Consider the following 24,790-nt stretch of genomic DNA (forward strand, 5'->3'; position numbering starts at 1 on the left):
CCACCATCAACGCCCCTGTGTATGCTAAGGATGGGTGAATGGAGGTGGATGGATGGTTTGTGGTCCTTTGAGGCGTTCCCAGTTGACCTTATCGGTCGGCAAAACTCACACTAAATGTCTGCTTCCGGTGTGAGCCACACATTAATAACAGACTCCTAAACATTGACCGGAAGTTTAAAATCTCTCATCTCTCCTTAATTTGACTGAGAACCTTCACCGTCTCATCACACACACGAAAAGGAGATTGGGAGGACGAAAGCATCTAAAGTTGTGTGTGTGTGTGTGTGTGTGTGTGTGTGTGTGTGTGTGGGGGGGGGGTGATAATTTGCTCTATAGCCGTGTAATCCCGCCCGATTTAATCTAATACCAGCGCTCCGACGCAACGGCGTGCGCGCACATCTCCAGATGTGATAATGGGCGCGTTGTGGAAAGAAAAAAATCCAACCCGCTCGCCTTATTGTAAAGCTTTGTGGGATCAAAAAATAAGGTGTGTGTGTGTGTGCATGCTCTCTATACGTGGGGATGTGCGGGGACTGGAGCCTGAAATTCCTCCGCAAAGAAAGAAAGAAGGACAGGAAGAAAAAAAGAATTACAGGATCTGGAGCTTTTTATCTGTGTTTTTTTCTTATGGTTTGTTGTCGTGTTTGGTGTGTGGTTTCAGGAACGAACAGAACGAATAAGAGAAGCAGGTTTGCAGGTACTAACCGAGTTAACAATTAATGGAAATTAATGGAAAGGTTTGACTTCTCTAAATAATTCCGCACTTGTGTGTAAATTCAGGAAACAGCCGAGCGCGAATTGTTCGGGTGTGTGTGCTCGTGTTACTGGCAGGATGGAGATCGGATCCTTTCATTTACACAAGCGGGAGCGTTTTAGGCCGCATACGCGTGTGGAACGTGTCCGGTGGAACCTTGTAAGTGTGTGTGAGGCCGGTTTACATCGCACGTTCTTACGCACAGGATTCTGGATAATTAAGATTGTTTTTTAAAAAAGCATCAAAGCAGGAGAGAGGAGGAGAGAAACGGATAAAAAGGAGCGTGGAAAAGGACGGAGGGGGTGTGTGTGGAGCTGATTTATCTCCGGAGCCCCCCCACATTCACACTCACGCACCCCACCCCACCCCCGGTCATTTCCATATATTGAAATGCGCCCCCAGTACCTCAATTTTCCCGGAGCTGTCGTGCGTGCAAAGGAAGGCGCGCATGTGACCACCGCCGATCTGACGCCCTGTACCCCCTCTCCCCGTCAAAGTGCTCCAGTGTCCGGTCACCCGGTGTGTGTGAGAGAGTGCGTACTGAGGTGTGCTCGGAGAATAAAAGTGCTGAGCGCGAAACTGTGAAGTTAAAAAAGGCGGCGTGTGGCCTACATACGGAGCAGCTAACATCCTGCTGTCTGCTCTTTATCTGCGCGCACGCACCTGACCCCCCCCCCCCCCCCACACACACACACATACACTTACTTTAAACACAGAGATGTAATAAAAGATTAAATATGGACCTCAGTGAGCCACACACACACACACACACACACACACACACACACACACACACACACACACACACACACACACTCTCTTGCTGCAGCATTAAACGTGCAGCCTGACTGATTTATGACGGAATCAGGCGACGCGCCGAACATTTACATATCCCCCCCCCCGGCTCACTCCCCGAGTCCGAGCACCGCTGCGGGCTTTGATCAATGTCCCACCGTGACTTAGAGTGTATGTACGGGAGCAGAGGAGGAGGAAGAGGAAGAGACATTCTTTGTTGCCGACAGATGGAGATGGGTGTAGACAGAGGTCAAGGTTGGCGTTCTCGGATCTGCGCGCGGGGGTAATGAACAACACAAAAACAAAACCTTCTTAAATAAGTGCGGGTGACAGAGGACGCTGATGGTCCGGGCCTGTTTACAACCACGTTTAACGTCACATTCGTGCCCCACTGTGCGCGCAAACCTGAAGCGAAGAGTTTATCACACGGAGCCAATTTTCACCCCCCCCCCTCCCGCCCCAAAACAAAAAAACAAAACAAAAAGACGCTGATCAGGAAGTTAGAACAACCTGTCCACAGTGATCAGTCACGTGACAGATTCCCAGCTTGCTCCTGGATGTTTTCTCTCTCTCCGCTCCTCTCTCTCACTCAGGTGCACCTCCGCGTGTCACCTTCTACAGTTACAGGATCAGGTTTAGTGGAAGCGGTGGCCGCCTGTCGCCAGCACGAGCAACAGGCCACCCAGGATACCAGATGCCCCGGACCGAGAGCGAAACAACCCCACTTCACCCCAACTCCACCCAGCCCGGTTTATCCCAGTTTGAAACGGACCAAGTCATTTATCAAATGAGAGGCACCTTTAACCCGTGTTTAACGCTTTCAGAGAGGAAACATTCAGCACGGAGTTTGTTTGTTTTTTAACGCAGCTTTTGAATGATCAATGCACACCTCAGGGGGGAAAAGAGTACATTTCTAACAACAAATCGCTACAAACGTCTCCCTAACTGCACAAACTAAACCCGGGAATCCACAATGAACGTCCACGTAACGCCTAAGAAAACAAAACAAAACGCGCTCCGTGAAGACAGAAGAATGAAAGGTTTATGCCTCTCTCCGTCGTCACTGAATTCCTTTGCTTTTCACTGCCTGCCTACAATAGATAAATAACTAAATGTCACTTACTGTGATATTTTAATCCACGCAAACGTACATACACACACGGGTTACAGTTAAAATCTGACACGCTGGATTAAATAATCCACAAATCTCTTATTTACACTCACACAGAATAGCTCGTAACACGGATTATTATTATGATTATTTTATAATTATTATTATTGTACTTTTAAACAATAACGCAGATGTTGTAGTTTACTGCTGCTCTCCTGTTTCGTATCAAACTCTGAGCAGTAAATCAAACCCGTCTGCTCCGCTCAGCTTTAAATCTGCCTCAACTTCACCACACGCTCGCAAACGGGATAATCACCCTATGTGGGATAATCGTCGTGCACGCGCCCCCGGCACACACACACACACACACACACACACACACACACACACACACACACACACACACACACACACACACACACACACACACTCTCGCCTCGCTACCGGTCGGTCTAATAAGCCACGCAGCGAGTTGCAACCTGCAGAAATTTTTCACTCACTGGTCACGCTGAACCTCCGCCTCCTCTTCTTCTTTTTCTCCCCCCCCCCCACCCCCCTCTTCCTCCTCCTCCTCCTTTCTGCCTTGCCTCCCTCCACCTCCACCACCCCCTCGGTATTAAGTGCGCGTCCTCTGCGGTCAGTGCGCGTATCTCCGGGTCTCCAGAAGCAGCCGCCGGATCCTCCTCTCTCCTCCCGCTCAGCAGCCGCTGGTGCTTCGCGAGCTTCTTTTCCCCGGGAGATCCTCTCCGTCTGCCTCTCTTCCCCCTCCCGGTATACCGCAGCGATCTCCTTCTCCGGTTCCTCCGCCCGGCCCCGGCGGTACTCTCTCCTCTGTGCGTCCTCCGAACAAACCGGCGGAGTCGCGTCTTTGCTGCCGTTCTATCACCAAACCCCCTTTATTACCAGAGTATTTACAAGCTCTCCCCCCCTCCTCCTCCTCTTCTTTTTCTTCCTCCTCTTCCTCCTCCTTCTCCTCTTCTCCACCCTCCACCACCACCAGCAGCAGCAAAACACCCTCCCCTGCGCACCGTAAGCAGCTCGAACCTAAGGCTCATCTCAAAGTTGTTACAGCGGGCACTAACTGTCCCGCCGGTGGCGAGAGGCTTCAGTTTGGATAGGGAGAAAGAAAGCAATGGGTTGACCCTGTAGTGCTCATCGTGTGTGGGCACATACTCCCCACACCCCCACTCAAAATACACGCTCATGTCTCTGTTAAAGTTCTGCACAGTGTGCGTGACGCTCGCGTGAATAACCCCGGCATGATCTTCAGGACACGAAGCAGTTTCTTAAAACCAATCAGTACTAAAAATCAAACCCTGTTTGTAAGTTGGAGTGAAGGCTTTGATTTCCTCTGACCTTGTTAAGTCAGGCTGGTGTAAATGATCGCGCATCAGTGTGCTGTACAGTCTGCCTCACTCACTTAAAGAGTCATAAAACAACGTTCGTGTAAATAATTTGTTAAACTTTTTAGGTTTTTGGAGTCTGACACTTTAACACTGTTCCAAAACACGAGTGTGTGTTTTATGATTATTGTGATTATTATTACTGCGGGAGGTCAGCAGTGATACAGCCCACTTTGCGCATGTGAAGCCACCCAGGTTATAGACGGTGCCTGTGCTTCTTTGGCTGCCCGACCAGTTTGTCCTGTTCACTGCAACCGGATAGCTGCTGTCTGTCATTTTAACACACGCATCTCTCTGTCTGATACCCCCCCCCCCCCCCCCCCCAAAAAAACCAAAAAACAAAACCTTCCGAGCTTTAAGGACACATGCGTGTCCGTGCGCATGCCGTCCACGGTCCAGATGAGCTTGTGTCCGTTCTTCTTCTTTTTCTTATTTTTGCGCGCTTTTCTTGAACAGAAGCCGCTACATGCGACAGACTTTTGCACACACACGCGCGCGCGCTCTCTCTTCCTGTATATATGCAGCAGTATCATATCCGCCCCCTCCAGTGAGCTCCTGTCCGCGGTTTCCCTTGCCCTGTTTTGCGTCCACCTCTCTCTCTCTTTCTGCATATTGCTTTCATTAGACATCTCTGCCTCTCTTTCTCTTTCTCTTTCTCTTTCTCGCTCACACACACACACACACACACACACACACACACACACACACACACACACACACACACACACTCCTCCCTCCCTCCAAGTGCCTCTTGTCCGGCCCCCCTGATCTCTGTGTCCATTGGCTTCCACCGGGTCTATTTCTCATGTCCAGCCCCCTCCCTCCGAGCTCTCTGTCTCTCCCTCCCTCTCTCTCTCTCTAATGACCGTCCATTGGTGTTGTTACTGCGCGTCCCGTCCGTCCCTCCTCCCACTCCCACTCCCACTCGGGTGCCTCGGCCCTGCCCATGTTTTTGTATGTCGGGTGTCTGTCCATCGCCTGACGTTCAAGTTCGCCGGGAACGTCACGTCCGTGCACTTGAACTTGCACGGCTCAGAGGGGGGTGGGGGGTGGAGGGGGGGTTGAGGGGAGGGGTGGCGTGTGTGTGTGGGGGGGAGGGGGGGCTTTTGCCATTTTTTCCATCTCTCTCCCCTTCTCTCTCTCTCCATCCACCTCTATCTCACTCTCTCTCTTTTTTCTCTCTGCTCTCCTTTCTCAAAAAAGCCATGACGGCGATCCCGCGATCCATCTTCGCCTCCGCGCCATCTTTATATTATTTCTAATTTATTTTTATTTTTTTTCCTCCCCTTGCCCCTCCGCCTCCTCTTCTCGTGGATGTCAGAGGCGTTGGATGAAGATATTTTTTTTCCTGCCCCACCGGAGTCTCCTCTCTAACCCTGGCTCTCCCCGATGTGATCCGCGCTGAACGCCGCCGCCGCCAGCCACCATGTCTCGCCGCAAGCAAGGCAAACCCCAGCACTTAAGCAAACGGGATTTTTCGCGTAAGTAAAAGATGAGAAAAACAAAATGTCATTTCTGGGTCCCTTTTCACTTCATTCAGCTACGATTTTTCGGGGGGGAGGGGGCGGGAGCGAAGCTGGAACTCCTGGACACCGGACGCACCGCTCGGACCCGCGGTCATCTGGACTTAAACAGCGTGGCGAGAAAGTGCGACACCTCCGTGCGTAAAAGCTGCTCGGAGATCTCTTCCCCCCTCCTCCTCAAAGCCTGTCACAGAGAAAAAGTTTTGCGTGTGTGGGTATAAACCCGCCGCAGCTTCTCGCTTCTGTGGGCTGTTAAATGTACTCGCTGTGGCTCCGGTGCCCCCGCGGTCGCTCCGGTCAGTGGAAGCGCGCAGGGCTGCCGGTAGCAGAGCGCGTCCTCTCCGCGGAGCTTCGTGGAGAACTCACCCCGGAATATCGCTGCCTGCTAGTTCTGCATGCTGCTTGTTCATCTGCTCGCTCTCACATCTCTTCTTTTTTTGGGATTATTTTCAGAAAACCCCCCAAAACAAAAACAAAAAAACTTGGAGGTGGATTTTTGGATCGAGTGGAGGGGGGGGGGGGGGGGGGGACAAAAATCTCGTGTCTGACAGTCTCTGTATCAGCAACACGGACGACACAGATCGATATTTTTCTTATACTTAAAAAAAATCCTTGTGCCTCTCGTGTAAAAGCTGTTTATTGATGTTTAGTTTAGATGAGAGGCTTTCTTCCTGAAAGTGCAGATCCTCCTGCAGTTCAGAGTTAAAGACAAGAAACAGCAACAGGACGGCAGCATAGCCAGCTCGGTCTTTTTGTTCGTCTTTTTTTCTCTCCTTCCACAGAGATAAATGTGGACCAACTTAAAAAAAAATAGATTCCCAAGCTATACAGAGCTAAGGTAAGATATGAATGCCAGCCCGTTGGGTTTTTGGAGCTGCAGCGTGTGTGAGGGGGAAAAAACTGACAAAATTGTTTGAACTCCGTGGACACAATCTACTTTTACGCACGGCGTTCTTTTATCGCCGGATCTTTTAATTAATTTCACTTTATCAGAGTTATTTCAGCGTGATATTTTGAGAGAGAGCAGATGAGTGTGCTGAGAAACTGCAGGGCAATTGGCAAAGTGGCGTTTATCACCGCGCCATGTGCCGCACGGTGCGCCGCCTCGCAGCGTTTTCAGCGACGGAAAGTGCCCGCAAACACGAAAACGAGGGAATTTGGGCATCTTTACGCTTCGGTGTTTCGGTATGTTGACTGGCTGTAGCCCGTGTTAGGCTGTTGGAGTGAGACAGAGTGTGTGTTTCTGTATGAGTCTGTGTGTGTGTGTGTCCAGTTGGGTGACAGTCACAATGACCGCGTGCCGTCGCTAGGAGGCAGAGTGCGATCAGAAAATCCGGCTCTCGACTTGGACCTGATGAGTTTCACTGCCGCCCCTATCTGCACGGGCTACTATTTGGCGATCTCTTTAGAATAAAGGGAGAGTGTACAAGACATGGGGAAGGAAAGAGGGAGGGGGGGAGAAAACAAGAAAAGCAGGGAGACCCCCCCCCCCCCCCACACACACACACCACCTCCACCATACATCCCCATCCTGAATTCCTCTTCATCACCTCAAACCTACTTTCTTTTTTATTGTTCTTGTGCATCATTTATTTACACTCAGAATATACATCACCTCTGCAGACTTTTGACCCCTCCCCCTACCCTTTAGCTCTCACTTGACACACACACACGCTTATTTTATTTTTGCATAAATTTTGTTACTAAAGCAATTCAGATTTTTTGGCCTCAGAAAAAAAACCCAATCAACATCGTGTGGTCAGTTTTCAGTTTTAGCACCTGTGTTTTTAATATCGATTTTTTTCCCTTCTTCTTCTTTAATTTTTATTACATTTCAGTTTTTTATAGAACATCATTTTCATCGCAGCCCCAGTGCTTGCTTTTACACATACAGACCAGCCTGGATTTAAAACGTTAACAGTGGGGTTTTATTGTTTTGTTTATTTTTTCAGTGATGTTTCCTCCTCTAGAATAAACTACATTATCAGTCATTTTCATGTTTTGCCAAGATGGTATTTAAAAAAAAAAAATTATTCTGGGAGGCAGTCAGCCAGCAGTTTAAACATCTACTTTTACAGATCGATGAGAGAGGTGGAACTTTAACGGTGGACTTAGCTGAAATGATTTTCTAATTGATGAAACATTTATAACTTTATTTTTTACAGTTATTCCACCCCCTCCTTTAGGAAATGTGATAGCTTTGTTGTGCATGTTCCGACATGTGGATTTAGACACATAATCCTCCTCTCTGCTCCTCTCTGCCTGTTTATTTCATCTACCTGCACTGCTCTAAAAATAGACACACGGCTCTCATTTAAACACGTTTTGTTGAATTTAGCGTTCATATGCTTTTTGAATCAAATCTTATTTAAGGTCTTTCGCCCTCCTCTCCTCATTCTCTGCTAAACACCCCAGACATCCCCTCTCAAGTTCAACTTTAGAGGTGAGGGGCTTATGCAGCTTCCATTAGATTTTGTTGTTATTGTTGTTTTATCCGGAGAATTTAATGCCCCCTTCTTCTTCTTCTTCCTCCCTCCTCCTCCTGGGAGCTGTTGTGTAACTTGTGTGGCATTGTGTTGACCCAAGTTAAATCAAAGAGAAGTGTGACTGTGTGAGTGTGTGTGTGTGGGTGGGGTGGGGGGGGGGGGGGTGTTGATGGGGCAGCAGCAGCGGCTGCGGTCTTGGTGGAATTTACCATGTTATCTTCATGTCCCAGTTTGCGCACAGATGTCGCGCAGGGTTGCGGCATTCTGATGATATTTCCTTGAGGGGATGTAGTCCACGTTTAGACCCCCCCCCCCCCCCCCCCACACACACACACACACACACACACGCAGGAGCTCTAACCTATCCCTGTTATCAGACAAAATCTGTACCAATCAGCCAGACAGTGAAAATTAAAATCTATTTTTTGATTCTCTGTGGTCTTAAGTTCATTAAAATGTGAAATTGGCGGCTGAGTAAAGAAGGTCAACACGCATCAGGCGGCTAGTGCAGAGTCACACTCTTCACCTTGGACTGGAAGATTTTCTTTAAAAGAGGGACGGTGAATTATGTTCTCCCGTTTCGCCTCCCTAATTCGGCCGACTGCGCCGCTCCTCTCCCTCCTGCTGCAGGACGAGTCTGGCCTCCACAAAAGGCTTCTTAAAAAAAAAAAAGCAGCGAGGAGTTAATCCGGCCTCGGAGGGGTGAGGAATCGGGTTGAACGGCTCATTTTGGGGCGATTTTCCCGCTGTACAAGAGCCTGGTATCTAAGAACTATAAGTCAGCCACATGTAATCGAGGCCGAGGATTGAGGGAAGAGTTTTATTTCGCCCACACGCATACATGCACACACACGGGCACGCGTGCACACACACACACACACACACACAGACGCACTCTCTTCGTGCAGCCTGCCCTCTCTTCCCTTTCCCCGGCACATATGTTGGACATGTTTGTGACAGTTTTCCCTTCTGCTGATTACAGGATCAAACCCTCTACAAACAAGGTTAGGCAAGTCAAACTCGTCCACATCTTTAGTTTTTTTTATTTTCTTTTTCTTTCGGTGAATACTGTGTTTAAGCATCATTTTCTAAGCTCTCATTGGCTACCAAATTGTTATCTTGGAGCAATCTGATTGGAGCTTTGCAGCTTTTCAGGATAGAATTTCCCACCATTTATTGTTGTGATCCACACCGGCTCGCGTTGTAATCATTTCCCCTGTATTACATGCTTTTCTATCATTACAAGGCACATTTTCTCACCCCCCTTATTGTGCGTGCCGCATGCCGACCTTTTATTTAGCTTTGTGTCTCTCTAACTGTGATCCACACTGAGAGAGGTTTTGTGGATTCTTCCTTGTCATCAATTCTCACAAAAACAAAAAAACAACTGTATTAATAGGTTCGAATTACAGGAGAGAGAGAAAAGGAAAATATAAACATGTGGTTTTTGCTTTTCTGTTCTGAGTAAGCATCGCCTTCTAATTTCCCTCTTTCCTCCCACCCCTGTCTTCTTCTCTCCCTCTTCCCCTCTGACTCGCCAGCAGCTGAGCCCCTCTCCACGGCTGTTGTCTCGTCGGAGGAGCTGTCGGAGCGCTGCTCGGAGAACTCGGAGGAGAGTGGCAGCCTCAACGGGCACCACCCGGGCTCGAACGTGGGCCGGCTGGCCCGGCTGGGTCATGACGCTCACCCGTCTCTGGAGCAGGACCTGCTGACCTGCGGCCAGTGCCAGGCCACTTTCCCCCTGGCGGACATCTTGCTCTTCATTGAGCACAAGAGGAAGCGATGCCACGGTCCGCCCTGCCTCACTGTGGGCAGGGGGCTGGACAAGCCCCCCTCACCCTCCCCTGGCTTGGCCCTCACTCCTTCGCCTGCAATGGGCTCCCTGCGCAGCCGGAGGCTGGAAGTGGGTGTCCAGGCCACACTGGCAGACGAAGATGATGACCGGTTCTCATCACCCCGGGGCATTTGCCCCAAACAGGAGCCCCTCCCAGGTAACCAGAACTGCTTTCACACCAACCAACACACATCACCTCTTTCTGGATACAAGCACAGCCACCATGTGGCAAGATCATATCCCCAGAGGACCCCTCAGTATCAGCTTAAGTGTGAACAAACCATTCAGATCAGACAGAAGCCAGAAAGTGACCAAGACACAGTCAGAAATGTCACCCGTAGGTGTTCTAACGCGCTCACTGTCGAGATTATTTCCTCAGTGTTTTGGATGCGCTCACTGCTGCAGATGAGCGGATGTGTGTGCTTTCTGCAGCCTGAGCTCTTGCTTTCATTATTTCACATTTTATGTCCAAGGAAGCTTTTTTGTTTGTTTGGGTTTTTTTTTTTGAGACACACACACACACGTGACAGAAATCTGATTGGCTGTTAGTGGTTAGAAGGGGGTGGAGCGTGTGAGGTGTTTGTGTGTGTGTGTGTGTGTGTGTGGGGGGGGGGCTTTGTGAGACAAACAACACAGGTGTGGCGAGGGTTCACCAGTGTTGACGCCCTGTGGTTTGATTTAGGGCGTCTTTCTCTTCTTTCTTTTCTTTTAAATTTTTTTTTACATGTGTGTGTTTTTATCAACAAAAAGCGTGTGTGCACCCCTTCTACAGTTCCCCTAAAATTCCAGTGTGTGTGTCTGTGTGTTATGGAATGTGAGTGTTTTCCCAGTTTGCCCAGCTTGGCCACAGTGACTGAATCCCACAGGCCAGTTGCAAAGAGCTAAGGGTGACCTTGACTTTGTGGTGCCACTGGTCAGCATTAGTTGTGTGTTTGTGTGTGACTTTGAGTCTGGGGAGTAGCTGCGGCCTCTTTTTGAGTTTGGGTGCAGAGAATCTGTGTGCATGAAATGTGTGTGTGCGTGTGTGTGTTTTCCCTCTCATGTGGCCCTAGCAGATGTGTCCTGCTCTTGGTGTGGTTTTCACCCCCCTCTTTCCCACCGCCACATCTTACTCGACTAAATGCAGCCCAGCTCTCCATCAGCTTTCATTCTTCTTCTTCTCTGAGTTTACCTCCGTGCCAGACTTCATAGGTAAAACTGGCTATTTTTCCTCCACTTTAGCCGCTCCGCCTCTCTTCCTTTTCCCAGGAATCAAATGAGAGGCGAGCAGAGCGAGGGAGGGGGGGAGAAAAAAAAGTTTTGCTCATGGAGGGAAAGTCGTTTATTTAAAGCGTCTTAACGCCACTAATTATTTGTTGCGGCGCCATTTCTTTCTTTCTTTCTTTTCTCGTGCATTTTAATTAGCAGTAGTTTTTAGTGGCGGGCTGCCTGTACTAAATTAGCTGTTACAGAGAGAGAGAGAGATGACACGGAGCAGCGGAAACGCATTCGCGTTGAAACGCAGCACACTTTGTCGCTTGAACGTAACTCGGGAATCCTAAATGTTGCAGTTTGTTTTTTCCGCTTCAGCGTTTGAGGAAGCAAACGTGATCGAAACCACCAGCTCAAAATTTACAGTGGAGGCGAGGAAACGGGATGGGTTTGACCTTTGACCTTTGTCTCTACGGCTCTAGAAAGACTTTTTTTTCACTTTCTGTAGCGTCTGCATGTTTGATTGCACACTCCCCCCATACACACACTCCCACACACACTCAGACGCTCACCAGTTAAACTGGGTTATTAGAGCGATTTACATCATAATACCGGCGTCTGGTGGCTTCAATAGCGTTGTGTGTGGGAACGTCTTGGTAGGAACAGCTGTACGCTCAGAAGGCAGCGTTATATATCTTGTCTGATGTCGATGTCGAGGTGGACGGGAGACCGGCCGAGCATTATTATTAAATGTTGGGAATTTTCGTCTGGAAAAGGAAAACCCCAGCCTTTAAACTGTCCGTCTGCTTTATTTACACCCTGTCCGCTCTCCTTTTCCCCCCTTCCCTTCTCTTCTTTTCTTTTCTCCCAGCCGCTGGATCCACACCAGCACAAACCTCACATGCTGAATTTGCGCAACACATTCAGTCTGATAGCCGATAATCAAAGCCAGCGTTTCCCTCCTCCTCCTCCTCCTCCTCTTTCTCTTTCTCTTATCCCTCCCATCCCGACCAAACCCATAGCTTTCATCGTAATTGACCTCAAACTGTCACGGTGGAGTAAATATGTGAAAGAAAAAGTAATAATCTGCTGGAATTTCAGCCGAGATTATTGCCATCCAAAAACAATGACACACACACACACAAGCAAAGCAAGGTGAGGGCTGCTGCTTCCTCCTTGCTGTGTATGGGGCCTCTGCTCCCACAGATAGGCCTTAAAACAGAAATGCAATTAATGCCATTAAAAAAATCTACACACTTGTAGACACATGCTTTGTCATTAATCTCAGTATTTTCAGTCTAACAGAATTTCTACTGGGGTTTAGTTTTTGCCTCATTATTACTCTGTTCATTTAAATCAGATAAAATAGGACCATACCATCTTCATTTTTCCTTCCCTTCCCCCTTTTTTGTTGTTGTTGCTCCGTCTCCATCTGCTTTCTTTTAGAAACAACCAAATATTTTTCATCTCACATTGGAGGAATTATTTTACAGCACCCCCTCCTCCCTTTTTTTAATCGCTGCATACTTTTTCCTGCATGTATCTTCTCATGTATATAATGATGCTCCGACTGCTTGTTGTAAAATATGTCTGTGGTCAGAGAAGCACAGAGTGGCTGTGAGGCTCAGAGGAACACAAAGCGTCCGACTTGTGCCGGAACGCTGCTATTTACATATCAAACAGCCCCGACCGAGTAGAGCTGACACACACCTGTGTGCGTGTGTGTGTGTGTGTGTGTGTGTGTGAGAGAGTGAGGACTGTACAGGCAAAATGCCGATCGGTGATGCAAAAAAGCCAGCGTAAACGCTCACCCACCCACCCACACACACACACACACACACACACACACACACACACACACACACACACACACACACACATATTTAGTGCTCTCTCTCTCTCTTTCTCTTGCCCATTTATTCTATTAATCCCTGACTGAGATGAAAATTCTGATTATAATCCCTGAGGCATCCCTCATTCAGAAACAGCATCGCTAATGTCTCAAAAGAGTGGGGCTTCCGCGTGTGTGCGTGTGTGCGTGTGTGTATTTGCGTGTGAATGGCTGCGTCTTCATCTTTGCTCCTTTTACTCAAATTGAAAAAAAAAAAAGAGGCTTGAAAATTGAAATTTTAGCATCAATTTTTCGTGGATTACTTCGACGGCTAATGCATTTTTTCCCCGCGCTGTCCTGATTTGTCAGTTGATTTCTCGTAATTAGCACAAAGGGCTGAAAACCAGTCCTAATATTTGTGTTAATGAGCTCAAATTGATACACGGCCAGTGCGGAGAATTGCTCGTCTTTACTGACCAGTGATTTCACTGAGAATTATTGGCTGATAAGCTGAATTAGCTTATCAATATTAGCTCATTAACCCAGATATTATCGCCGCTTGGACATGATGATAAATCGCTACATTTCTTGAGACAAATTTATCATTCCCATTTTTTCCCTTCCTTCCTTCCTTCCTTCCTTCCAAAAAAAAAAAAAAAAAAAGGCAAATGCAGCTCTTCATGCTAGTCAACCCACTGAGGAGCCATCCTGGCTCAAAGCCTCGTAACATGTTAGTCTATGATCTACTGATTAGCAATTAGCTTATCATCACCGGCTAATGCTGCCCACCTCAATACACATTAGTGCATTTTTAACACCCATTCATTGCCTGGCTTGGTGTCAGATCGCTCGCTCTCCATCTCACGTCTGTCCTCGTCCTCTCTTTTTTTCTGTTTTGGCTCTGGTGTCTCTCTATCTTTTTCTTTCGTTCTCTCTTGATCTCGCTGCAACATTAGCAGTCAATGCAAATCCAAGACAGCCAATTGATACTGAATCAATTACAGTACGTTCGGTGTATGTGTGTGCGTGTGCGGCCATGTGTGTTGTGCTGTGGCGCATCCCAGCGAGCCTACAAAGAGATTTCACACGCTGGCTGCCATCACTAATCTATTGTTGCTGCCCCCTCCCTCTGTTTATGTCCATCTTTCTTTCATTCTTTCCCTTCACTGCGTTTTGTTTAGCGGCCTCGAGTGCAGCGTTTGAACAGTGGGAATGTGGCTTTTGTCTTGAAGGAAGCCTGCCGAACGCAAACGCTGCCGGTGTGTGCGAGGAAACATCAGCAGCAGGGTAGAGCATGCTGCACACTGAGATGAGTGGGAAAAGTTCATAATCCTTCAGAGAGGCCTTAATGTTTTCTATTTGATGCTCACAAAAAAAATTCATGATTAAGTAACTGAAGCTCTGCATATGGACAACAGCAAAGGAAAAAAAAGCCTTTTGGTGCTGAGTGTTAAAGAGTAGCAATAAAACAAAGACAAGCCTGTTGATTCGCCCTTTATCCTGTTTTATAATGCTCATAGTTTTTTTACATAAGTCACAGCGCTGAACAAAAACGTAGCCTGCATTTTCATTTACAGAGCCACTCTAGTTATCTTGAACTTCTGCAAAGCTGGATGGTGACACAGCAAAAGCACGATGTGTCCTGACGTTTGTAACCCTCGCTGCCTCTACGTCATGCACATTATATGTAGTGGAGAGTTCCAAGATGGTAGGAGAAGTAGAACTTTTTTAAAGGTTTATTTTGGGCAAACCTTCCAAGCAGTCTTTATCAGATCTGACTGCTGATTGTACACGTGCAGTTTGTGAGTCCTTCAGACGACTGAAATGACAGTAAATCTACGTAATCCTAGAAAAGAGGGGGGGCCCTTGCAGCGAGAGTTGCTTCTAGAAGAATTTCCCCTCATCCTTCAAACCCGGTTGCTGCGGTTTGTGAGGCTGACTCGTGAGGTAACCCTGATGACATCACAGAAACATCAGCCGGGTTACTTGTGACTCCCCTAGGGGACATTAAACAGCTGATTTCTTGACTGAAGTAGGACTAACAAAGGAAAGTAAAGTGACATTCCAGCAAAGACTCTTTGAAACACTGGACGCATATTAGGCTGACCTCGGCTGCTGTGACCTTTGATCTGTTGAGCTTCTTTGTCACCGTCAGATTCACTTTGTTATAGTGCTTCTTAGAAGATGGCAGCGTTTCAATGAAATGCAAAGCAGATGTATTATTGTTGCAAAGGCGTGCTGGCTTCTACTATTTATGCAAAACATTTTGCAAAAGTAGCTGGAGCCTTTTCCTCCAAATCATCGCCCGGTTGGGCAGGAAGCGTCCGTTTCAATTTGCACATGTTACACTGTTTACATTTACGGTGGTTTTGGAGTAAGTAGACGAGTAGAGAGCGTGTGCACATGTGCTGAGTATGCCTCTGCACACGGATCATGGCATAATCAATGTAGAATAAAAAGTGCTCATTATATTAATAACAAATAGATTAAAATCACACAATAGAATCCTTAATGTGGCGTTCTTTCTTTCATACTTTTGTCAGGTGCTTGGTCACAGGGATCATTGGGAATCTCGCTCTGATGTCGCCTAGTTTTTACTTTAATTAACCTCTTCACATCCGCCAGGTGAACCACTTGTTTAGGGTCAGGGATAAAATGCATCTCAGCTTCATGCAAAACAGGTATTTCATGCTACTTCTCTTGTACGATTTCCTTTTGAGTATGTCTGATATTATACAAAAGGCTAGACGTGAACCTGAACCTAGGCCTGAACAGGTTGCTGGTGACCTCGTGAATGTTAGGGGGGTAGAAAGTGCCTGCTGTTGTGAATTGAATTGACTTGAATTAATCAGAAGAAGAGCATGAACTGTCTATGAAGTGGGAAATTACATAAGGTGCAATGGGAAGATCAAAACATGGAAGCCTCTTTTTTTTTGTTTATTTTTTACAGTGCAAATCAGCTTTGTCAGCTCTGTGGGAAATGATTTAAAATGGATACAAGAGCCGTTTTTTATTTACAGCATTGTCTGCTGAGTCTTCCTGGGACAAAAAACCCTGCTTCCACAGGAAGTGATGAGTTTTATATGTGCAGTGGGTTTGGACTAAATATAAAAAGAACAGGGCATGGACAGCAATCACCACCGCCACCAAGAGACAACAACAACATCAAAGGGTGAAAAAAAGAAGAAAAATCAGAGGGAAAGACGTCACGCTGCCCACACACTTTGACTGACAGCTGATCCCTGGGAAGTGCGGCGCAGACACTCTGCCGCAGCGACGTCGGCCAAACACAGCGACAGATCAGTTGAAACAAAAAGACCCCCGTCCCCCACCACCTCCAGATGATCATGGCCGGCAAAACCCCGTTCCAAAACAATGACAGCGGCAGGCGTGATGAGAAAAGAAAAAGCAGTTTGCTGTATTTACAGCGGTGACAGCGTGTCCGCGACGTCCGTGACGTCAAAGCCCACTACTGTACGCGCTCTGTGATGGAGGATTGTTTATTGATCTGGCTCTTTGTGTTTATGCGAATGATTCGACATCCATGCTGCATTTACTTCTTCGTGGTGAGAGGGAAAGCTGCTGTTTTTGGCTCACTCGCTGCTCGCTCTGTGTGTGTGTGTGTGTGTTTATTCCACATGCACTCGGCTCGGTCTGCTCGGGGGGTGCACATGTAACGCAGCTCTCTTATTATGTTGAAGCCAGTTGAAGGGCTGTTCATAAAACTGTTTATACACTACAAAGCTTATTTATATAGGCCACTGGATTACAGCCTGGCTCTAAACACCACACACACAGATACACGTACACACGCATGCATATATTCACATGTACATGCAGATGTACCTGTCATTACAACAGGCCTGCATGACTGTGGCACAAGTGTGTGTGTGAACTGGCAGTGTGGATGCAGGACATCCCTTTGTGAAGTGTGCCAGAGCTGACAATGCATGTGTGTGTGTGTGTGTGCATATGTGTGGAGGAGCCTGGCTCCTCGCTCTGGTTTTATGTTCCCCGCTTGGCTGAACTGCTACTACAACTGCAGCAGAGGGCCGTGCACACACACCACACACCCTATGACTGTGTGTGTGTTTACTGTACACGCACAGCTCTGTATGAGTGGGTCTAATCTTTTATTTTGGCATTACGTGCATCAGTCTGTTTCTTTCTGTCATTCCCGCCACCTTTTCCCCTCCACTTTCTGTCCTTCGTCAGCAAATTGAAAGCATTTCGTAGTGCCAAATAAAGTCCTCTTCAAAGTAGGATAACGCATGTCGTTCCATTTTTTGTTTAACACGTTTGACTCTCGGCAACAGAGTAGACAACCTTAAACTGCCTGACTCCTGCAGTCTAAAATCACCAGAAATACAAGAAGCCCGAAACGCTCCCTCATCCACTTCCAGCAGGTATGAGCCTCGCTCTTCTAGTTTGCAAAGCCAGTATCATAGTAACCAGACATGCTGATCAGCATTTTCAGCCGCAAATGTGAATTCTTGTAGGCAAAAATAATGTGAGAGATGTGTTTTTTTTTTGCTAATTTCTAACATTTTACAAACCAAACAGCTATTTTATTGATCGGTATTGATGAACAATTAATAAAAGATAATAAAAACTTACTCCTAAAATGCTTTGTCACAAATTCTGAAACAGATTTGACTCTTTATCCACGAATGGCAAAATTCTGGAAAAATTATATTGTTATCAGGTTTGATGATGCCCCCTACTCTTCTCATGAGCGACAGTGCTAACAAGTAGCAGAACTGTGTATCATCTTTTCTTCTTCTTCTTTTTCCAGAACCACTGAGTTGTTAAAAACCAAATGGCATATTGTTACGCTCAACAGTTCCAATTCAATTCAATTCAATTTTATTTATATAGCGCCAAATCACAACAAAAGTCGCCTCAAGGCGCTTCATAGATACAGAGAAAAACCCAACAATCATATGACCCCCTATGAGCAAGCACTTTGGCGACAGTGGGAAGGAAAAACTCCCTTTTAACAGGAAGAAACCTCCGGCAGAACCAGGCTCAGGGAGGGGCGGCCATCCAGTAGTTGCTGTCCTCAACTAAATGGTATCGTGGCATATAGTCGAATTTTGGCTACGTTTCTGAATCCTTTACATTACGTAATAGTTCTGTATAAGACAGCGTTGTTGGATCATAATCCAGGAAAACACCTGATCCCACGGTTTCTGGCAGTATTTGCTCTTTTAATATTGATTATTTGAAAGAAGAAAAACATGACTGTTGGTGTGGAATTACAAAAAAAGAATTGTAATACATTTCAGATGCATTTGGTATCGTTTAAAAACCTGTAATTGAATATTTCCATTCATGAGTTAAAAAAACCATCACATTGCCACAGAAAATTATTTTCATGTGATATGTCAGGTAACAAACAAACCTGTAATTTTTCTTGTTCCATCTTGAGATGCTGAGGAACACGCCGCTTAATAATACTTTAAAAAAAATCACACACATAAACGCACAAACAGCACATATGGGGAACTCCCCCATCGCTGTCACCAACACACCCAGGACCAGCAGCAGCAGCGGCGGCGGCGGCGGCACTGACTTTTCCTGATAATTTGCGGAGGCTCATTTGAATTTTAAGCACTACTTTAATCTTCAAAGCTCAAATGACTTTATGAATATGCATGCAGTGGGCAGACTTTAGTTCATTACCTAGTTGTAAATTCTAATGACCATTAGGTCCTCACAGTAATTGCCAATTGTTTTGCATTTTTGATTGGCCTATTACCATGCACATTCGTGGCACACATCAGCCACGCTTGTCAGAGCTGGCATGTCAACGGGTGTTTGTGTGTGCGTGTGTATGTTCTCATTCGTGCCTTGCTTTCGAGATATGTGGGTGTGTGTTTGTGTGAGCTGGGTGTGTTTGTTAGGCTGATATAAATGAAAGTAACATTTTTTTTTATTGTGTGAAGATTGAGAGGCGAGCCAGAGATTGGACATATTTAATTTACATGATGTCTCGTCTGTTCCCTCATTACACTGCTCGTCTCACACACACACACACACACACACACACACACACACACACACACACACACACACACACACACACACACACACACACACACACACACACACACACAAATTTACAAAGCACACCCAATACAAACCATCTGGCTCGCTCCTGTACGTGTCGGTCCTGACATGGTAAAATGATTTCTCAATGCTCATCTCTCTTTCGCTCTCTCGTTCTGTCAGCCTATTCATTTTTAGCGCCCTCCCCTTCTTACTGCTTTCTGTTTCTCCTTGAACAAACAGATGTCAGATACCTCTCTTTTCTCTCTCTCTCTCTCCTCGTCCCTCCCCAGCTCCATCTAAGGCTGCCATTTTGGAGACAGCGATTCGTCTTGCTAAGTGAGTTTCTCTGTAAACATCGGTGAAAACTCTTTAAAAAAAAAGAGACGGAAAGAAAATGAATTCCATTGTTCTGCACTCAGCAGAAAAACGTGCACACACAAAATGCAAGCACCTGTACGCACGCCTTCAAAAAGAAACTCATTCTGAAAAAGGCTCCTGTGAGAGGAAGACAAAAGGGGGGGAAAGTCGATGAAATAAAGCCATTTTTTTTAAATCAAATAACGAGGCTGGACAATTAAGAAAGTGAGAACAGCAACCAAGAAGAACTAACGCGAGGGCGCTAAGCTTCATGTTTTCTTCTCCGCTTCCCTTTGTTGCTTTTCCTCCTCTCATCTTTTTAGCCTCTCTCTCAGCCTCACACACAAACACACCTCGTTTTCCTCATGTCTTCCCAGTTTGTGTACAAGTGCTGTGAGGGAGATATGTGAACCTACATAGCGATGAAAAGGAATTCTTAATTGCCCAGAAATGAGCAATGTTACAAACGGTGGTGTAATGGACGCAGTCGAGTGGAAGGTGTGTGTTTGTGTGTGTGTTTCGAGGGGTTGTCTCTGGTAGGACTCACGAGGCCTGTTTCCTGAGGTCTCTTTTAGCCCGTTGCAAATACACACACACACACACACACACACACACACACACACACACACACACACACACACACACACACACACACACTATATATATACCTCTGGCTGCTGTTACTCACTTCAAAGTTGTTAATATTCAGCTGGGAAACTGTATCCAGAACACAGCTAAATTATTAAGCGTATGAACTTTTTAGGCAGTAAGATGAACTGATGGGCCACATCTATGAGATCCTCCTCTTCTTCATGTGTGTGTGTGTGTATACATGCCCTCTCCTTCTGCCCGATGCTTGGTCTTTGGCCAAGGGCATGCATAATTGATCCTGTGCCCGCTATCATTTTCTTGATGTAATTGCCCCAGCAAGATATGATGAAATCTAATGGATAATTTATCCCCCCCAAAAAACAGATAAAGAACCATTAAAATCTAGTTCTTAGACTTTTTTTTTTGTCTCGGTGTGCGCGGGTGTTTAGCAGTACACTTGTTTGCTGTGTGTGTGTGTGTGTGTGTGGTCAGTGTGGAAACAGTCGCTGCTTTCCAAACACTTTTCAGTGCAGTGGCAGTCATTATTGTCCAGATGTTTAATAAAACTGTTTAAGAACACAAAGTTTTAAGGTGGACGTAAAGAAGAACAAAAAGTAACTCATTTCTTTTTTTCTCCTGTGAAGGTGGGAACGTTTTTTAAATCATAAAAATCTTCGAGAGTCCTTAAGATTTCCCAGCCTGCAGCAGAATCACACAATCATTTAACTTCCGCTGTGATGACAAAATTGCCCTCCAAATTACGTCGGGCGTCACATCAGCTGCACTTAACACTTGCTAATGCTCACCTCCGCCAAATAAAAATAAAGTGGGCTTAAAAATGAAGACGTCTTTCTAAATGTAAAAAAAAAAAATGAAGAGGTGTGAAAGTAGTTCCTTGAGCTCCTGCCCCTGCAAAAAATTCATGTGTTTTAAACGTTTTCACCTGCTTTTGATGAACTACTCTCCCTGCTTTTCACTTTCTTTGTCAGTCTTCACCCTTTTTTCTTCACTTTTTCTTCTCCCGTGCTGCAGTTTTCCACAGGAATACAGATGTGTTTCAACACGCTCAGGACTGTAGCTGACACTGCTGATCTCTCTCTCTCACTCGCACACACACACACACACACACACACACACACACACACACACACACACACACACACACACACACACACACACACACACACACTCAGACACACAGGTACAGTCTGTCTCCTTTAAATTAATGGAAGCTAACTCGTCTTTTGGCCTTTGTGTAATTTCCGTCCTTATTTTTTTGGTTTCTAGCTTGTTGAAAACTGTCTGTTCAAAGGTACTCTCCACTGCATAGGTGTGTGTGCGTGCGTGTGTGTCTGTGTGTACATGCAACACACCCCGAGCGCCGTCTGCCGACAGACAGACAAGACAAAGGGACACACAAACACACACACACACTGTTTATCTTTGCTGTTCGAGGGAAACGCAGGCCCCAATCTGCAATGCTGGGAGAGGTGTTGAGAGAAATGAGGGGAGGGAATGGGTGTGAGGGGGCAGAAAGACAGAAACATGGGGGCTATGAGGAGGAGAGGGCATAGGGGTAGAACGCCCTAGGGGGACAGGGGATGTGAGGGGGAGAAAAAGAGAGAGAAAGACGCAGGGGAGCGAGGTAGAGAAGACTGGGTCCTGGTGGCGACTGTCCATTAACAGATGAACTTGGCCGACGTCCAACTGTTTGATGAGACTGGTGTCATAAGGCTGTGTGTGTGTGTGTGTGTGTGCTGGGGGGGGCTTCACATGCACACGCACACGTGATTACACACACCGTCTTTCCTTGCTCCTGCTCTGCATATTAACCCTCTCCTGGTGTTCAATGTAAGCTCTCATTCTCATTTTTATCTACCTGCACACACAGCCTTTGGTATCTCTCTCTCTCTGTCACACACACACACACACACACATGCGTGTGCGCTCATAATTCAGCAGGACTAGTTCAGACCGGTTTGCTGGCATGGAAACCGTGCCATGCAGGGTTAAAGAAGGAAAGCAGAAAAGTGAAAAATAAAAAAAATAAAACAATTAAAACAACAACAACAACAAAAAAGTTCAAACAGGCAGAGAAATTTACAGCAGAATTTCCACTAATGCCCCTGACCTGCCGAGCCCTTCACTTCAAGAGACAGAAAGACTGAAAACAAGGAAAACCGCGCATAGAGTTAGACAGATGGGACAGATGCAGGCAAGGCAAAGGGAAAGCAGGAGGAAGTAAAATATACAGTTTTAACCTCCGTGGAACTGTTGCTTGTGTAACTGAGCGCGAGTTGACAGTGCAGGAGCACGCAGATATTTACAGCAACAGCCGGGGTCAGGAGGATCAGCAGGAAGGAGGGAGGGTTACGCACTGTGTGTGAATTCACACTGCTGCTGCTGCTGCCCAGCAGGTTCAGTGGGTTTGATGCCTTGCTTAAGGGCACGTTCACGTCAGTTGGCTGTCTGGTTGCAATATAGGAAGTAAGAGGAGAGCTTTTAGCTGTAACTGTCATGGGGGTTGTTGTTTGTTTTAAGATGCATTTACTTTATCCTGTGCTTCTTTACTTCTTCTTACTGTATTGCTCTGGGAATATTTGCAGCACTCTTGTTTTTTTGGGATCAGGTGACAGGTGTTTGATACTGTCGATTTTTCTTCTAAAAATGGCTGCGTTAGGAATGTTGACTCTTCTAGACTCTGCCCTCTACTTGGATGTGCTTTGCTGTGTTTTTCTGCCAGTATAATAAAGTACGGCATGTTCACCTCAACCCATCACTAACAAGGATCAGAGGTGACGGGAGTAGCTGAGTTGCGTTACTGTAAAATGGTTGTTGACATAAAGAAAAGAAGCTTTTTATAGTCAGCAGGTCAAGCACGTGTAGAAGTTCCTCATGAAGCGTTATTAAAAAGAGAACTTAATATCTTATATCATTTGCTCCTCTTTCACACATCCACAGAATTCTGCAAGGCTGTTTGTATGTTTAAAGGCAATTTTCCTTTGCTGCATGTTCAGCTGGAGAAACATGGTTGATACACGACAGGTATGATATGTAGGAGCGTGCAGGAGCTCAACCTCACATAGTTGTGTAGAAAGATGCCGTGCTCTGGTGAAATGCTTGCTGTAAATATGTACGTCTGGAGAGACACAAATCATTGGTCCTCATGAGAGTTTTAAAAGCCATGACCAAGAAATCTTTATGATTTTTATTTTGTATAGATATGGAGTCATGTTTCTGACAGGGCTGTCACATGATTGTGTCATTTATCATTGGTTGGTGGAGCTATACTGTGTGTATGATTTCATGTCCGACATATGATAGGCCAGGTGGTATGTGGAATCTATGTGTGCTCTTACCTTCAGTGCAGCTGTAAACTGGACCCCATGACTTTACACATATACTGAAATACATGCTGAGAATGCTGCAGCGTCTTTTACAGCAAGCTGTCCTGCAGGCACACTATACATTATTTCTTGACCTTAAAAACTAGACTAACCTAAACTAGACTAGACTTTACTAACTAACCAAGGAGCAGTTTGTTGAGGCTTTCTGAGCTCTTTGTTGGGTGAACCAAAACCTAAAACCCCAGTTAGAGATAACAGAAATCACAACAGCGCTTATCAACTTTCTCTGTTAAGATTTCTGTTTTAGACTGAAACAGAAAGCCTGACCATGTTACAGAGCTTGAAACTGGGCCTTTTAGATAACAGGGAGCAGGTCATGTGTCTCTTCTTCCACACAAAATGATCCCTATGAGAGTCACCTGCTCCAATCAGGGAACTTATTAGATGGTAATGATGAAATGGTGATTAAAAATATATAAAGGACATTAAAAAATGAACAGTAACCGTTTCAGATAAGAGATTAGTGTTGCAGAAAATTGTTAACCTGGTGAATTGCGATGCAAAGTTTCCACATTCTGCTCCTGACCATGTATTCACCTTTGATTTTGTCAGGTAAAAAGAGCGCCACTTTCATGACACAGAAACTCTGACTTTAAGGTTGACATAGTTCGCTAAGCCATTAATCTCATTTTGTAGTACACCCCTCAGGTGTCTCCACATCTTAGCTTGTACACATTAAACGCATTAGCATCCTCTGTTGGCAAACACTGCCAAGAGAGGAAGTGCCCAGCTATGAAAAGCCGCTTTGTTTCTTTGGTTCTCAAGAGTTGTTGCAGAAGTCTGTTCTTGTGAGCATTTAATTTGTTGCCTTTTTGAATTGGTGGCTGAGCTGCAGTCACAGTACCCCCACCTCTATACACCTCCCTGCCAATGATGCACATTGGAATTTTCAGCTTTAATCCATCACAAGTAAATTCTTTCTCACAAAAAAAGTACACTTCTTAAATCCTTCCAATTATACCCTTAAATGCTATTTTGACAAAAACACCTGAGTGGGGCTTTTCTCATGGGTTTTTAATATCGCCGTGTTGGAAGTGTGGCTAAGATCAGTGACCACTGCTGCAAATCCAGAATAAGCAGGCCATCGTGCCCACACACACACACACACACACACACACACACACACACACACACACACACACACACACACACACACACACACACACCCTCGGGCTTGGAAGTGGTGTTACTCACTGGTCCTACCTTTGGCTATATCACTCCTCAGCCCCCCTCCCTCCTGCAGGCTGTTTATGGCAGCTTTTGCTGCATTAGAAATGAGAGCTGTTTGGCTTGGAGCTACCATATCGGCCACCTTCTTTTCTCCCTGTGCTCTAATCTTATGTAAACACAGAAATCAGCTCCAAGCTCACTCTGGCAGATGCAGGCCAGCAGTGATGTCCCACTGTGATATATCCCTCTAAAGCCTGGATTAAAAGTTTGGAGGCAGGGAGCA

At 46.1% G+C, this 24,790-nt stretch overlaps 1 protein-coding gene across 2 annotated transcripts in view; it reads left to right on the top strand.

The window, feature by feature from the left end:
* The first annotated feature begins 5,174 nt into the window (after positions 1-5,174).
* Positions 5,175-24,790, top strand: part of bcl11aa (BCL11 transcription factor A a) — a 53,545-nt gene continuing 33,929 nt past the window's right edge. Inside the window, exons 1-2 of one of the 2 annotated variants that reach the window (XM_085478454.1) lie at positions 5,175-5,544; positions 9,614-10,063. In XM_085478454.1, coding sequence (XP_085334580.1) covers positions 5,490-5,544; positions 9,614-10,063 — 505 coding nt within the window. In that variant the 5' untranslated portion in view covers positions 5,175-5,489. The remainder of the gene's footprint in view (positions 5,545-9,613; positions 10,064-24,790) is intronic. The other variant, XM_085478455.1, reaches the window with a different exon arrangement.

Source organism: Copadichromis virginalis, linkage group LG13, assembly GCF_057382275.1.
Source record: "Copadichromis virginalis isolate Kocher_CV1m ecotype Utaka linkage group LG13, C_Virginalis_male_GT1.1, whole genome shotgun sequence".
Taxonomy (NCBI): domain Eukaryota; kingdom Metazoa; phylum Chordata; class Actinopteri; order Cichliformes; family Cichlidae; genus Copadichromis; species Copadichromis virginalis.